A 17,384-nucleotide genomic window follows, 5' to 3' on the forward strand; every position below is an offset into this window, starting at 1 on the left:
ACGGTTTGAAAAATAACGGTTTTTTTCTTTGACGTATTTTGTTTGCAAGTATCAGGGTTTTCGTTTTGAAAATTTTTTTGTTTTTTTTTTTTTTTTTTTTTCCCCCCTGAAGTTTTTTTTTTTTTTTTTTTTAGATTTTTGACAGCATAAGGAACTGCTAAGGTCTTATTGAATTTTAGTGCAATTTCTTTTGCTTTAAGTTGATCTTTAGTGATATTTAGATTATTCAATTTACTTAGAGTGACAATATTCAGTAGAGTAAAGTTTGTTATGCCCACTAAGGAGGTTACATATTTTTATCACTCCACGGAATGCTATGATGACGAATCTCTGGAATCTATCACATCCACTGAAGATATTTACTATGAGGTACAATACATTCTTCTTCTCCTTCTTCGCCTTTTCCTGTGTACAGACGGGGTCGGCGTTTTTCGTCAGCCTCTCAATCAGCCCCAACTAGGGTGATTGCTTTGGGCTGACATTTGGTTTTGGCTACAAAATTTTACGAGTGGATGCCCTTCGCACTTGCCCTTTGTTATTTCTTAAGGAAGGGAAATTCAGGCTGGTATACTCCCTGTTGAAAGTCCCCGAGCCAGGCCCAAAGTGTTACAACTGTGACGTGTATTTTTGTGTAGATTTGTAGAACATGAAACTCAAGATCTCGTGAACGTACCACTTCGCGAGACCCGAATTCGCTATTAATTATTATTATTAATCAATTAATAATTCTTCAAACCATTCTCTCGGATTTTCAGGAGCGTATGGTCATGGACCCGCTGGCGTACAACGAGCTTTACAACTGTGACGTGTATTTTTGTGTAGATTTGTAGAACATGAAACTCAAGATCTCGTGAACGTACCACTTCGCCAGACCCGAATTCGCTAATAATTATTATTAATCAATTAATAATTCTTCAAACCATTCTCTCGGATTTTCAGGAGCGTATGGTCATGGACCCGCTGGCGTACAACGAGCGGGTTCGACCCTCGCTAGAGGAAAGACTCGAGTCTATCATCAGTGGTGCAGCTCTCATGGCAGATTCCAACTGTACGCGTGATGACAGACGGGAGCGGATTGTGGCCGAATGTAACGCTGTGAGACAGGCACTGCAAGATCTGCTGTCCGAGTATATGGCAAACGTAAGTCAGTTTCTAAAGGCAATGATGCTTTTTCGGTGTAAAAGAAGAATACCAGGAAGTTATTCATCCAACTGTGAAGACTCTAAGGTTACTGGTGTTCTTCTTTTCAAGATGAATCTTCACAAAGCCACGTCAGAATCTATCAGTATTTTTTCGATGTCTTTTTCGGTGTAAAAGAAGAATACCAGTAAGTTATTCATCCAACTGTGAAGACTTCTTTTCAAGATGAATCTTCACAAAGCCACGTCAGAATCCATCAGTATTTTTTCGATGTAGTCAATTATTTCTGATTTCTGGCTATCGCTTTTCTTGGTAATATGGCTGGGGGACTTTCAACAGGGAGTAGACCAACTTAGTCTGACTAGGGGAGGCACTGCAAGATCTGCTGTCTGACAGGGTGTCTACCAGACTGGAAAACCGGGAATTGTCAGGGAATTTCACGGTCTGACTAGGGGAGGCACTGCAAGATCTGCTGTCTGAGTATATGGCTAATGAAAACCCCAAAAAATACCACTTCGTGGCATAAAAAAGACCCCGCCAAGTCGTTCCTCCCAAAATAAATCAAGTGCCCACAAAAAATAAACAAAAATCCATCCCACCCCAAAAAAGATTGGAAATCAATTTTGTACCCCGCCTTTTATTCACTTCATAGTACCTACCTTTCTTTCCCCTCATTGCACTCCTCTTTCCTCTAATATTACTTCTGCTTCACTGCATTGGCGGCGTGCCACCTACCTTTCTTTCCCCTCATTGCACTCCTCTTTCCTCTAATATTACTTCTGCTTCACTGCATTGGCGGCGTGCCACCTACCTTTCTTTCCCCTCATTGCACTCCTCTTTCCTCTAATATTACTTCTGCTTCACTGCATTGGCGGCGTGCCACCTACCTTTCTTTACCCTCATTGCACTCCTCTTTCCTCTAATCTCACTTCTGCTTCACTGCATTGGCGGCGTGCAATGCTTTAAAATTAAATTGATGGCACGCCGCCAATGCAGTGAAGCAGAAGTAATATTAGAGAAAGAGGAGTGCAATGAGGGGAAAGAAAGGTAGGTACTACGAGAAGGAAGAGCACACAATCTATGAAGTGAATAAAAGGCGGGGTACAAAATTGATTTCCAATCTTTTTTGGGGTGGGATGGATTTTTGTATATTTTTTGTGGGCACTTGATTTATTTTGGGAGGAACGACTTGGCGGGGTCTTTTTTATGCCACGAAGTGGCATTTTTTGGGGGGATCTCATAACTTTTTGCAGAAACTTAGCATAATAATATGACGTATGAGCGTAGCGCAACAAAGTACAAAGACAATAGGCATAGTAACATCATTAGGTAAGGTTTGGTGAGTTTGGGTTATTTCTGAAAGAAAAACACCATAGTAATATATTTGGGTAAGTTTTAGTAAGTTCGGGTCGTTTCCGAGTGAGAAAATACCATAATAACATCATTATGTAAGTTTTAGTAAGTTCGGGTCATTCCCGAGTTTAAAATACCATAATAACATTATTGCGTAAGATTTGGTAAGTTCCGATAATCTCCGTGTGAAAAATGCCATAGTAACATCATTGGGTAAGTAAGTTCCGACCATTTCCGAGTGAAAATGCCCTAATATCATCATTGGGTAAGTTTTGGTAAGTTCCAAACATTTCCGAGTGAAAAATACCATAATAACATCATTGGGTAAGTTTTGGTAAGTTCCGAACATTTCCGAGTGAAAAATACCAATATTAACATCATTGGGTAAGTTTTGGTAAGTTCCGAACATTTCCGAGTGAAAAATACCAATATTAACATCATTGGGTAAGTTTTGGTAAGTTCCGAACATTTCCGAGTGAAAAATACCAATATTAACATCATTGGGTAAGTTTTGGTAAGTTCCGAACATTTCCGAGTGAAAAATACCATAATAACATCATTGGGTAAGTTTTGGTAAGTTCCGAACATTTCCGAGTGAAAAATACCATAATAACATCATTGGGTAAGTTTTGGTAAGTTCCGAACATTTCCGAGTGAAAAATACCATAATAACATCATTGGGTAAGTTTTGGTAAGTTCCGAACATTTCCGAGTGAAAAATACCATAATAACATCATTGGGTAAGTTTTGGTAAGTTCCGAACATTTCCGAGTGAAAAATACCATAATCTGAGTATATGGCTAATGAAAATAACTGTTAAAGGCAATGTCTTTTTAGTCAATTATTTCTGATTTCCGGCTATTGCTTTTCTCTTGGTAATTTAAAAACCTACCGAAAGGAGATGATTAAGAAAATGAATAGGTACTTCCACACACTATCGAAAAAATACTATCTCAAACAGATTCGTATTTTTTTTTTTTTTTTCTTTTGATGTTAAAGGCAATGCCTTTTTAGTCAATTATTTCTGATTTCCAGCTATTGCTTTTCTCTTGGTAATTTAAAAACCTACCGAAAGGAGATGATTAAGAAAATGAATACTTCCACACACTATCGAAAAAATACTATCTCAAGCAGATTCGCATTTTTTTTTTTTTTTACTTTTGATGTTACCTACTTTCTATTGGTTCAGCCGTTCAGCATTGATTAGACTGTAGTGTAGTGAAGACGCGTCAGAAAATGTTTAATCCCGATGGAGTACAAACCTAGTACAAACCCAACATCCATAACTTTCTTTATATATATATTTAACTTTTCCATCTTTTGTAATGTCAAAACCTTTGTTGTATTATTATTGATGTTAATATTGTCACGCACTCAATTTACAGAGGTTGCAATCTCAGGCTAGACATACTTATTGCAAATATTTTGCCATCAGTCATGTGAAACCCCGGTTTTCCTTTTTTGCGAATCTGTTGATAAAACGGTACCTCAACTGTGACATAACGTAATCAATTCGATTTGTATCTACTAAGTTTGTGAATTTACAAACATTAATGAGTTGATGAAATTATTTTATTGTCACTCTTTCAAACAAAATAAAGAGTTTTTATACAATCAAATTTAGTCCCCATCCATTATTGACTGCACGACCCCCCCATACTAAGACACCAAAAAACTTATTTTTCCCTCGCTATTTTGGGGAGAGTTGTGATGTATTCCTTTCCCTACTTATATAAGGCCGGCGTTTCTTGTCAGTCCCTTCCAGGTAGCTTTATTGTGTACCTCATGCCCTGATAAATTTTTCTCATTCAAGTCCTGATTCACACAATCCTCCCGCATTTTCTTCGGCCCCCCTCGCCCTTTTCTCCCCCTCACTTCCATTCTCTCAACTCTTTTCCCTATGCAACTCTCATCTTCTCTTCTTTCAACATGACCATACCACTGTAATCTCTCCTGGAACTTCCTATATTTACACGATAGTAATAATGATAATATCAAGTATTTTGATAAAAATATTAGCCTTTAAATATTAGCCTTTTCCCAGCCTTTAAAATATTAGCCTTTTCCCAGCCCCTTCCTAGCCCTCATAATTTAAAAAAAAATGTATGTTATTATCTTGTTGTTACAGATGAGTATCAAGGATCCTAGTGAAGGTTTGGAGCGTGCTATCGATCATATGTGCCGGAAGACTCGTGACCTCAGACGTCAACTCAGGAAAGCAGTGGTAGATCATGTGTCGGATAGGTGAGTGAGAAATAGATCAGTTGCGCTTACTTGGGTGATGTTTCAAAGTCAAAGAGCTGAAAAAATGAGGAACTAGGGAATTTTTCTTTTTCTTCTACAGATAGGTGAGTGAGAAATAGAACAGTTGCGCTTACTTGGGTGATGTTTCAAAGTCAAAGAGCTGAAAAAATGAGGAACTAGGGAATTTTTCTTTTTCTTCTAATGTTGAGCCCACCCTGTATTCCAATTTAAACAGATAGGAAGCATGGTATAACATGGTAGCATATATCCTCCATGTAAATCCTAATACTGTGTAGCCTAGATATGCTCCATTCATTGAGCATACTGATTTCATGATAATCTGTGGAGAAATTGCTGTTATGTATTCGAGATAATTAGGTAGTACAGTTATCATAGGAACCTAGGAACGTTTACTGAGATTTAATTTTTATTTAAATCCTAAATATTTTATCAACGATTAATTTAATTTAAATTTTAAATATTTAAAAGTTTCCTTGGCTTTAGGGTGAAGAAGTTTAGTGATATTTTTTTTTTTTTCTATATCACCCTGAAGTTTTTTTTTTTTTTTTTTTCTCTGACGTCACGGCATACGCTCCTGTAGGCGATGACGTCACATCAACTGTCCCGAGCGCAGGCAACACATTAATGTTTTAGTGCGCATACGTTTCTGCGCATCATTTCTTGAAATCTGACGTCACTACTCTTCTAACTTTTTCATTAGATCGGCAAATGGAAATTGAATTTTCGACCTTTAAAAGTTACTTTTTCGGAGTTTTGACTACAGATTTGGATTTTTCACTACTTTTTACATAGGAATTGACCTTTTATTCATAATTTTTACCCAACTACAATTGCTCTATTGATGTAGGTTTAACACGTCACTGTATAACTACTTTAACCCTTCATTAAGCGGATTATTTTTTTATAAATTGATGTAAAAGTAGAAATACAAAGAAAAAAATACATTATTAAATTAAACAATTACATAGAACAATTACTTCTTTCCATAATAAATAAAAATTAAAACTTTTCTAGGAGTTTAAACAAGACACTTTAATTCCTTCAAGTAGAAAAAGAAGATTCAATTAGGCAGCCGTATTTTAATACCTGACTTTTTATAGTCAACATGGCTGAACCAATGAGATTCCACTTTGGACGTCCACACTTGCTCCACAAAGCGGAATCTCACAATCTCATTGGTTCAGCCATGTAATAATAAAAGGTATTTACTGAATATTTACTTAGGATAAAGGTATATCTACCCTCTTGGAAGGAAAATAAAGATGTGTACAGCTACTGCAAAAAAAAGTATCTATATGTTGAAATATTTGGAGATATCACAGAGAGGAGAGAGGGAGCAGAGAGAACCTTCCAGTCTGAAAGAGTGATATTCAGTAGAGTAAAGTTTGTTATGCCCACTAAGGAGGTTACTTATTTTTATCACTCCACGGAATGTTATGATGACGAGTCTCTGGAATCTATCACATCCACTGAAGATATTTACTATGAGGTACAATACATTCTTTTTCTTCGCCTTTTCCCGTGTACAGACGGGGTATTCAGTAGAGTAAAGTTTGTTATGCCCACTAAGGAGGTTACATATTTTTATCACTCCACCGAATGTTATGAAGACGAATCTCTGGAATCTATCACATCCACTGAAGATATTTACTATGAGGTACAATACATTCTTTTTCTTCGCCTTTTCCCGTGTACAGACGGGGTCGGCGTTTTTCGTCAGCCTCTCAATCAGCCTCAACTAGGGTGATTGCTTTGGGCGGACATTTGGTTTTGGCTACAAAATTTTACGAGTGGATGCCCTTCGCACTTGCCCTTTGTTATTTCTTAAGGAAGGGAAATTCAGGCTGGACATTTGGTTTTGGCTACAAAATTTTACGAGTGCTCTTCGCACTTGACCTTTGCTATTTCTTTAGCAAGGGAAATTCAGGCTGGTATACTCCCTGTTGAAAGTCCCCGAGTCAGACCCAAAGTGTGACAACTGTGACGTGTATTTTTGTGTAGATTTGTAGAACATGAAACTCAAGATCTCGTGAACGTACCACTTCGCGAGACCCCAATTCGCTATTAATTATTATTAATCAATTAATAATTCTTCAAACCATTCTCTCGGATTTTCAGGAGCGTATGGTCATGGACCCCCTGGCGTACAACGAGCGGGTTCGACCCTCGCTAGAAGAAAGACTCGAGTCTATCATCAGTGGAGCAGCTCTCATGGCAGATTCCAACTGTACGCGTGATGACAGACGGGAGCGGATTGTGGCCGAATGTAACGCTGTAAGACAGGCACTGCAAGATCTGCTGTCCGAGTATATGGCAAATGTAAGTCAGTTTCTAAAGGCAATGCTTTTTCGGTGTAAAAGAAGAATACCAGTAACTTATTCATCCAACTGTGAACTTCACAGAGTCTTCACAGTGTGAAGACTCTAAGGTTACTGGTGTTCTTCTTTTCAAGATGAATCTTCACAAAGCCACGTCAGAATCTATCAGTATTTTTTCGGTGTAGTCAATTATTTCTGATTTCTGGCTATAGCTTTTCTTGGCTATAGTCTGACTAGGGGAGGCACTGCAAGATCTGCTGTCTGACAGGGTGTCTACCAGACTGGAAAACCGGGAATTGTCAGGGAATTTCACTATAAATTGATCTAAAAGTAGAAATACAAAGAAAAAATTACATTATTAAGTAAATTAAACAATTACATAGCACAATTACTTTTTTTCATAATAAATAAAAATTTAAACTTTTCTGGGAGTTTACACAAGGCACTTTAATTCCTTCAAGTAGAAAAAGAAGAAGAAAAAAAAAGAAGATTCAATTAGCCAGCCGTATTTCATTACCTGACTTTTTATAGTAAACATGGCTAAACCAATGAGATTCCACTTTGGACGTCCACACTTGCTCCACAAAGCGGAATCTCACAATCTCATTGGTTCAGCCATGTTGACTAGAGAAAAAGTCACATAATAAAATACGGCTATTGTTGACCGTATTCTTTTGGTTTTCAGCTTCATGGAGACGGATATTCCTATCCTAGTTCTGATCGAGGCAGCTCGCAGTGGTAATGAAAAGGAAGTGGAGAAGGCTGCTGAGAACTTTGCCGATCATGCTAACAAGCTGGTTGAGGTGAGTTGTTTCGCTATTAAGCAAGGTTTTACATATACAGGAGTAAAGGTTTCATGGAGACGGACATTCCTATTCTAGTTCTGATAGAGGCAGCTCGCAGTGGTAATGAAAAGGAAGTGGAGAAGGCCGCTGAGAACTTTGCCGATCATGCTAACAAGCTGGTTGAGGTGAGTTGTTTCGCTATTAAGCAAGGTTTTACATATACAGGAGTAAATGGACTTTCAGTGTCATTCTGGCGGGATAAACAAGGTAGGTATATTCTATTCTATTAGCTTTATTATATTTTAGTGGTTAGCACGGTAGACTTTGAATCTGGAGATTGGTGGTTAGAGTCCAAGTCAAGTCATAAAATTTAGCTTAGTGTATTAAGTGGGAAATGACATTTGTGACAAGCCCATATGTTTACCACTCGGTTAGTTCTTGGAACGGCTGACTTTCTTCTATCCTGTCTTCCTTCTTCACTTTCGGGACGATAAGATCTTAGCAGTTACAATTCCGTCTATCACCTGCCTCGGTGGTGTAGTGGTCAAGGCGCTCGCCTGGTAAACAGGAGGGCGTGGGTTCAATCCTAGCCGAGGTATGGAATCCTCAATATAATTTGAGAATTTGACCACAATAATAGTAGTAGCCTACTGCTGGAGTAAAGGGACTTTTCAGTCCTATTATAATTTGAGAATTTGACCACAATAATAGTAGTAGCCTACTGCTGGAGTAAAGGGACTTTTGCGGTGGACTTTGAATCTGGAGGTTGGTGGTTAGAGTCCAAGTCAAGTCATAAAATTTAGCTTCGTGTAATAAGCGGGAAATGACATTTGTGACAAGCCCATATGCTTACCACTCGGTTAGTTCTTGGAACGGCTGGCTTTTTTCTATCCAGTCTTCCTTCTCTTTTCACTTTTGGGACGATAAGATCTTAGCAGTTAGGTACAATGTCTATCAATGTTTTAATGTTTTATTTTCTTTATTTAATAATATCAAGTAATACAAGTAAAAGAGGATCATTCCTCAGCCAACAATGCCTCTAAGAAGGATGCCTTTCTGCTTCCTACGCCAACGCCTACGCCAAGGAAGCCAACAATGCTTCCTAAGCCAACAATGCTTCCTAAGCCAAACATCTGAAATAAAAAATATTTTATATTCTCTTGTATTTTGTTTTCTCAGGTGGCCAACCTAGCGTGTAGTATGTCGAATAACGAGGACGGCGTTAAGATGGTGAGATACGCCGCGTCTAGCATTGCGTCTCTGTACACGCAAGTCATCAATGCGGCGCGCATCTTAGCAGCACGGCCCCGCTCTAAGGTAAGTGCGCACGGGGAGGTTTTTTGTGGGAAAGTTTCGGCCAAGAGGAACTATGTATGTAAATTGTAACTCTGTACAAACAGTTTGAGGCGGGGAAAATTAAGGTGTGCCCAAACATGGTCGACCTGCCCTCGATCAATATCGATCGACGAGACAGAGTGGACATTGCAGTCGACATCGATCGACTCCTTTATATTTTCTTAGACTTGCGGAGAAATCAGCTCCGGTCATGGCATTCATTTCTATCATTATCTTCTTTTTACCAATATTTTCTTCTATTTTCAACATCCAAAACAGCAAGATAACTGGAAGTGTAACTAATATTTCAGGTGGCCCAAGAGAACATGGATGTGTTTAAGGAGGCTTGGGATTCTCAAGTGCGAGTATTAACTGAGGCAGTTGATGACATTACTACCATCGATGATTTCCTTGCAGTCTCAGGTATGTTGATTTCTTTCAATCCAAAAAATATAATTTATACTTTCGGCCCTGATGGCCCCCGGGGATGAAAACGGATTTTTCAAAAGGTCATTTTTGGGACTGAATTTCAATATGAATCATTAGTGGGACGCACAAATCACCAATCAAAATGAATTTCCCATTTTTGTTGCTTCCCCTATTGGCGAGAGAATATGGAAAAATGAAAATTTGAAAAGGCCATAACTCCGGCCCTGGTTGTCGGATCGAGCTCAAACTTATACCAAAGTTCTACGTTCTTTAATAACTTTAATATGATGTATCACAAGTAAGTTGACCCCTGATAGCGCCGGAAAATTGAGACCACCGAAAAATAGGTACCCCTTAATAATAGAGAATCACGTGCTTTAGCATTTTTCAAACTGTTCTCGAAGGAAAAATAGGTACAAAAAGCACGGTTACATGAGTTTCGGCAGAATCGAAGTTGATAGTTTGTCAACCAGATAGAGATCGAATCTACCGGGTGACTGTAATGTTCAAAACACCACGGCACAAGGGGTGGCAAGTTTTTTTTTCAACACCCTGTATGTTCTGCTCCACAGAGAACCACATTCTGGAGGACGTGAACAAGTGTGTCCTAGCGCTACAGGAAGGAGATGCTGATATTCTGGACCGTACGGCCGGGGCTATCAGAGGTCGCTCGGCCCGGGTAGCCAATGTAGTGGCCGCTGAAATGGACAACTATGAACCCGGCATCTACACGGAGCGGGTCCTTGAAGCTATCAAGGTTCTGAGAGAACAAGGTATGTTTTTTTTTTTTTTTTTTTTTTTTTAAATAGGTTTCAACACAAAAAGGATTTTTTGACCGTTAGTTTTTTAGCCTCTTTGAGTCTTTGGGGTGCCCTTTCAGGCTGTCTTTCTGAGTAAAACATGGGTTTTTCTTAAGCCATTCTTCGAGCCCTAGGTTTTTCTCAAGCATTGACTCCAGCAACTAAAAGATACTTCTTAGAAGCATTGTTGGCTTAGGAAGGATCCTCTTGGACGGGAGGTAACGAATTCTCTCCCGTGGACCTTTTTTTTGCCCGAGTTCTCTCCTTTACGAGTTCTCTCCCGCAACGAATTCTCTCCATTTTGTGAAAAGGGACCTTCTTAGAAGTATTTTTGGCTTAGGAAGGATCCTCTTGAATTTGTATTTACTTGTTATTATCAAATGAAAGAAAATAAAACATTAAACTTACACAAGCAGATAGACGGCTCGAGGACCGAATTCATATTATTGTGTATGAACTTTCCAAATATTGGAATTGGACTTCATTTGTTCCCATTTCTTTAAATACCTAATCATAATTTTATTTATAAAATAAATAAATCAATAAATAATCACTCAAGATAAGTAATTTCACGGTACCTATTCTACACATTCCCAAAACCAACCAACCACAGTGGTGCAGTTGTTAACGCGTTGGACTTTGGATCTGGAGGTTGGTGGTTCGAGTCCAAGTCAAGTCATAGAATTTATCTAGGTGTACGGAAATCGAACCCGCGGCCTAGCGCTTACGAGGCAGACGCGCTACCAACCAAGCTAACTAGGCTGGCTAGAGGTCTTTTCCCCTCAAATCCCATCCTCGACAGAAAATTTGTACACGTATTTCGATTGCAAATATTTCAACGGAGCGGGTGGTCGAAGCTACCAAGGTTCTGAGAGAACAAGTTATGTCAATAGAGATCTTTTTTTTTCCAAGTGGTTTGATAGAAGGAACTGAATCTGCTAAGGATCCGAGAACGAACCTTATCTGTTTAGAATAAAATTCGCCCCAGGTGGGAATAGAACCCGCAACCTAGCGCTTACAGGGTAGACGCGCTACTCTCCAAGCTGACTAAAAAAACCTTCTTGTTTCCAGTGATGCCAAACTTCGCGACCCGACCAAGTGGTTTGATAGAAGGAACTGAATCTGCTAAGGTTCCGAGAACGAACCTTATCTGTTTAGGATAAAATTCGCCCCGGGTGGGAATCGAACCCGCGACCTAGCGCTTACAGGGTAGACGCGCTACTCTCCAAGCTGACTAAAAAAACCTTCTTGTTTCCAGTGATGCCAAACTTCGCGACCCGAGTGGAGGTGGCGGTGGATGCCTTGTCCACTACGCCACCCAAGGAAGTGGATGAGAACGAGTTTATAGATGCCTCACGTCTCGTATATGATGGCGTGAGAGAAATACGACGAGCCGTACTCATGAACAGGGTGAGTATATCACGTCACATCACGTCACGTGATAGTAGTTTATAGATGCCTCACGTTTTGTATATGATGAAGTGAGAGAGATAAGACGAGCCGTACTCATGAACAGGGTGAGTATATCACGTCACGTCACGTGATAGTAGTTTATTGATGCCTCACGTCTTGTATATGATGAAGTGAGAGAGATAAGACGAGCCGTACTCATGAACAGGGTGAGTATATCACGTCACGTCACGTGATAGTAGTTTATTGATGCCTCACGTCTTGTATATGATGGAGTGAGAGAGATACAACGAGCTGTGCTCTAAATCACCAAAGTATGGAAAAGTATCTTACAAGTGTAATAACCAATGGAAAAGCAGAATTTTGAATTTGGACGAATCATATCGAAAATATAAGGCTGGCGTTTCTTGTCAGTCCCTTCCAGGTAGCTTTATTGTGTTCCTCATGCCCTGATAATTTTTTCTCATTCAAGTCCTGATTCACACAATCTTCCTGCATTTTCTTCAGCCCCCCTCGCCCTTTTCTCCCCCTCACTTCCATTCTCTCAACTCTTTTCCCTATGCAACTCTCATCTTCTCTTCTTTCAACATGACCTCACGTTACGTGAGCTCACTTGACGTGAAGTGATGTGACGTGATAGTGGTGTGTTTCTACTTTAAATTTACCAGAACCCTCTCTGTGACCGAGTGTTCAAGAGAACTGATTCTCAAACCGGAGGAGCTGGGTTTGAATCCCGGACGGAGCGGAAATTTTCTGACCAATCTTTTCTGTTCTTGGATAGGCATGGATGTAAACTTTTAGAACTGCCCGACTTACAGTTGAGAAGTTGCGGTTCCCCTCCATGCGCTTCCATCGGACTTCCCAGTTGACGTGGACTGTACGCATTTCGGGTGTCACCCGTTATCAAGACAAGTCCTTTTTGAATAAACCAAGAAATAACCAATAAACCCGTTGTTGACGTGGACTGTACGCATTTCGGGTGTTACCCATTATCAAGACAAGTCCTTTTTGAATAAACCAAGAAATAACCAATAAACCCGTTGATTTGTTTTCTCTCCACAGACGGATGAAGAGCTCGATCCCGAGGACATCGAGTTGGACGACCAGTACACAACCTCTGAGGCGGCCACCATGCCCAGGAGCAAGGAGTTGGGAGTGGATGAGTATCCGGATATCAGCGGTATTACTACTGCCAGGGTAAGTTTCCATCAATTAATAATACAACATATTAACAGGAAAATTCATATAAATGGTATACCCATTCGTAAAAGCAAAGCTTGTGGCACAGATGGGGAAAAGCACGAAAGGTTAATAATAATAATAATAATAGTAGTGCTTATTTATACTGCTCGCATAGGACTGAAAAGTCCCTTTACTCCAGCAGTAGGCTACTACTACACTACTGCCAGGGTAAGTTTCCATTAATTAATAATACAACATAATTATTAACAGAACATGAAAAATTCATATAAATGGTATACCCATTCGTAAAAGCAAAGCTTGTGCCACAGATGGGGAAAAGCACGAAAGGTTAATAATAATAATAGTGCTTATTTATACTGCTCGCATAGGACTGAAAAGTCCCTTTACTCCAGCAGTAGGCTACTACTATTATTGTGGTCAAATTCTCAAATTATATTGAGGATAAAATTCCATACCTCAGCTGGGATTGAACCCACGCCCTCCTGTTTACCAGGAAAAGAAGAGAATTAAGTAAATTTTGGGAGAGAGAAATTTTGGGAGAGCAGAAAGTAGATTGGTAGAGAGGAAACTGAAAGAACTTTTCGTATTTCACTTGAATGAACAGAAATACCTAGGTATCGAACATCATCAACAACTGACGCGTTACCCTAATAAAATTTTAGTTATTATCAAGGCTCTGGTTGAATAATTGAATAAAGCCTTGATAATGAGGGACTTATATTTACATATAAGTTTCTTTTTTACTAGGGAATTGGAGTTTTCTTGTAGGTTTCACCTTTGACAACTTGGGTTTGATAGAGGGAACTGTAACTGCTAAGATCTTATCGCCTCGAAAGCATAGAGAGAATAATTGATATTAGAAATCCAGCCGTCTCGAGATACGAGAACGAACCTTATCCGTTCAGGATAAAATCCGCCCCGGGCGGGACCTAGCTGGGTTGTATACTTATTCTCATGTGCTCCCCCTTTTCTCCACTTCAACAGGAAGCAATGCGTAAGATGACGGAAGAGGATAAGCAGAAGATCGCACAACAAGTTGAATTCTTCCGCTCCGAGAAGTTGAAGTTTGATCGTGAGGTTGCTAAATGGGACGATACTGGAAATGACATTATCGTTCTCGCCAAGCATATGTGTATGATTATGATGGAGATGACTGACTTCACACGGTAAGTGCCTTTTATTTTATGTTTGATAAAGGGAACTAACAACAGAGGTCTTACCGTCCCGAAATCAAAGAGAGAAAGAGTACCTACAGGATAGGAAAAGGTCATATGTATCTAGTTTTCTCTCAGAATTGAACACCAACTACTAATCTTTATTTTTTTTAAGAGGTTTGATAGAGGGAACTGGAACTGCTAAGGTCTTATCGTCCCGAAATCGAGGAGAAAAGGAAGACAGGATATTAGAAAGGCAGCCGTTTCGAGAACGAACTTTATTCGCTCAGGATAAAATTCGCCTCGGGCGAAAATCGAACCCTAGCGCTTACAAGGCAGACGCGCTACCAACCAAGCTAACTAGGCTGACCTAATCTCTTTTCACAGTGGTCGCGGTCCGCTAAAAACCACCATGGACGTGATTAACGCCGCCAAGAAAATCTCCGAAGCCGGCACCAACTTGGACAAGCTGACGCGTCAAATTGCCGACCAATGTCCGGAATCCTCAACGAAGAAAGATCTGCTGGCGTATTTGCAGCGCATTGCTCTGTACTGCCATCAGCTGAACATTACGAGCAAAGTGAAAGCCGACGTGCAGAACATCAGTGGAGAGCTTATTGTATCTGGGGTGAGTAGAACAAGGAAAGAAATTATTGTGTTATGTGGGGGTAGTAAAAACGGGATTTTTAAAATTGTGGATTCTATGTCTGCCATAAGAAAAAATGTTATCCCTGTAATTTGCTCTACTTCACTAATATTTGTTTCATTTTCAATGCTGTGGTTTTCTGAACTTAAATTTGTCTTCAGCATTCCAGACCTGTCTTCAGCATTCCAGACCTGTCTTCAGCAGATTGTCACAATTATATCAAAACCACAGCATTGTGAGTTGTTGGCAAATCAGGAAATGACAACTAACTCGTTTGTTTCATGTTTCAGTTGGACAGTGCCACTTCTCTTATTCAGGCAGCCAAGAATCTGATGAACGCTGTGGTCCTTACGGTCAAATCTTCATATGTGGCCAGCACCAAATACCCGAGACAAAACCAGGTTGCGGTAAGTGACAAACCTCAATATCTTCTTATCTTGATCCTAAGAACCATGAGGATTTTTTTCTTTAAGTCTGTTTGGCTTGTTTGTTCAATTGTTTACAGACTGCAAAAAAGAGAAAAAAAAATCGAACGGTTTGTCTGATTTTGATGAAATTTGGTAGAAATGGTCAACACACAAAGGATTTTTTGACCGTTAGTTTTTTCGCCTCTTACTTTGAGTCTTTGAGGTGCCCTTTCAGGCTGTCTTTCTGAGTAAAACATGGGTTTTTCTTAAGCCATTCTTCGAGCCCTAGGTTTTTCGTAAGCATTGACTCCAGCAACTCAAAGATACTTCTTAGAAGCATTGTTGGCTTAGGAAGGATCCTCTTGGACGGGAGGTAACGAAATCTCTCCCGTGGACCTTTTTTTGCCCGAGTTCTCTCCTTTACGAGTTCTCTCCCGCAACGAATTCTCTCCATTTTGTGAAAAGGGACCACAGATGGGGAAAAAGCACGAAAGGTTCTTCTAAATCTAGCGGTACTCACATTTTTTTTTACTAACGTCCAAACTTCCTGGCTGTGCACAGAACTCAGCAGCAACAATTGACGCGTTACCCTAATAAAATTTTAGTTATTATCAAGGCTCTGGTTGATTAATTGAATAAAGCCTTGATAATGAGGGACTTATATTTACATATAAGTTTCCTTTTTATTAGGGCATTGGAGTTTTCTTACTTATATTTACATATAAGTTTCCTTTTTATTAGGGCATTGGAGTTTTCTTGTAGGTTTCACCTTTGACAACTTGGGTTTGATAGAGGGAACTGTAACTGCTAAGATCTTATCGCCCCGAAAGCATAGAGAGAATAATTGATATTAGAAATCCAGCCGTTCCGAGATACGAGAACGAACCTTATCCGTTCAGGATAAAATCCGCCCCGGGCGGGACCTAGCTGGGTTTTATACTTATTATTATTAATTAATAGAGGGAACTGTAACTGCTAAGATCTTATCGCCTCGAAAGCATAGAGAGAATAATTTATTGATATTAGATTTTCAGCCGTCTCGAGATACGAGAACGAACCTTATCCGTTCAGGATAAAATCCGCCCCGGGCGGGACCTAGCTGGGTTTTATACTTATTATTATTAATTAGATTCATATTAGACACCCAAATTAGATAATGGCTTACCTTATTTTATAGTTGACTAGGGTTCTTAGTTGGGGAAAGGTTATCCGGAAAAAGATACCCCAATTATTGTATCCACTAAGAGGTAAAAGCTACCAATTTCAAGGTAATAATAGGAAGGTAGGTGATTTCATTCGAATATCCAGAGTTGCTACCTACCTTTTATCGTCAAAGTCGAGGGAAAAAGTATGTAGGAATCTAATATCTCTACCTACCTACCATCGAACTTTTATAGCTAAATTTTCTTTTTTTATGAGCTTTACTTTTTTTATAGTTGATTTTTTTAGTTTTAGTGAATGTCCAAAAAAAGGTTTACATTATACAATAATTCAGAATAACTAGATAGGTTGACTTGTAAAGAAATCGAAAAGGAAAACAAAAAAGAATGCAAAGTTATTTAAAAATTAAGTTCGAATATCCAGAGTTGCTACCTACCTTTTATGGTCAAAGAAAGTCGAGGGAAAAAGTATGTAGGAATCTAATATCTCTACATTCTCTACCTACGATCGAACTTTTATAGGTAAATTTTCTTTTTTTTTTATGAGCTTTACTTTTTTTATAGTTGATTTTTTTTAGTTTTAGTGAATGTCCAAAAAAAAAGGTTTACATTTTACAATAATTCAGAATAACTAGATAGGTTGACTTGTAAAGAAATCGAAAAGGAAAACAAAAAAGAATGCAAAGTTATTTAAAAATTAATAATAATGTCCTAACATAGTCGATATTGTGTGAGATGGATTGAGTGAGTTGTGAGTGACACCCGCCCATCCTACTCAGTTGTCTGCCGAGTGCTGTGAAGGCGAAGACAGGCCGAGAGAATTAGCCGTAAGCATATCTGTGGAAAAAGAAAGGAACATACATTCGTAATTAATGCCTAAAGGCGCTAGGCCGCGGGTTCGATTCCCGCCCGGGGCGGATTTTATCCTGATGGGATAATGTTCGTTCTAGGAACGGCTGGGAAAAGGAAAGGAACATAC

At 39.3% G+C, this 17,384-nt stretch overlaps 1 protein-coding gene across 1 annotated transcript in view; it reads left to right on the forward strand.

The window, feature by feature from the left end:
* Nucleotides 1-930: 930 nt before the first annotated feature.
* Nucleotides 931-17,384, forward strand: part of LOC103522723 (catenin alpha) — a 30,706-nt gene continuing 14,252 nt past the window's right edge. The window contains exons 1-7 of the mRNA XM_026832734.1: nucleotides 931-1,140; nucleotides 4,622-4,737; nucleotides 7,762-7,879; nucleotides 9,041-9,178; nucleotides 9,508-9,619; nucleotides 10,198-10,398; nucleotides 11,684-11,835. Of these exons, the coding sequence (XP_026688535.1) occupies nucleotides 946-1,140; nucleotides 4,622-4,737; nucleotides 7,762-7,879; nucleotides 9,041-9,178; nucleotides 9,508-9,619; nucleotides 10,198-10,398; nucleotides 11,684-11,835 (1,032 nt within the window). The 5' untranslated portion in view covers nucleotides 931-945. The remainder of the gene's footprint in view (nucleotides 1,141-4,621; nucleotides 4,738-7,761; nucleotides 7,880-9,040; nucleotides 9,179-9,507; nucleotides 9,620-10,197; nucleotides 10,399-11,683; nucleotides 11,836-17,384) is intronic.

This window comes from Diaphorina citri, unplaced genomic scaffold (genome assembly GCF_000475195.1).
Source record: "Diaphorina citri unplaced genomic scaffold, Diaci psyllid genome assembly version 1.1 scaffold80, whole genome shotgun sequence".
Taxonomy (NCBI): domain Eukaryota; kingdom Metazoa; phylum Arthropoda; class Insecta; order Hemiptera; family Psyllidae; genus Diaphorina; species Diaphorina citri.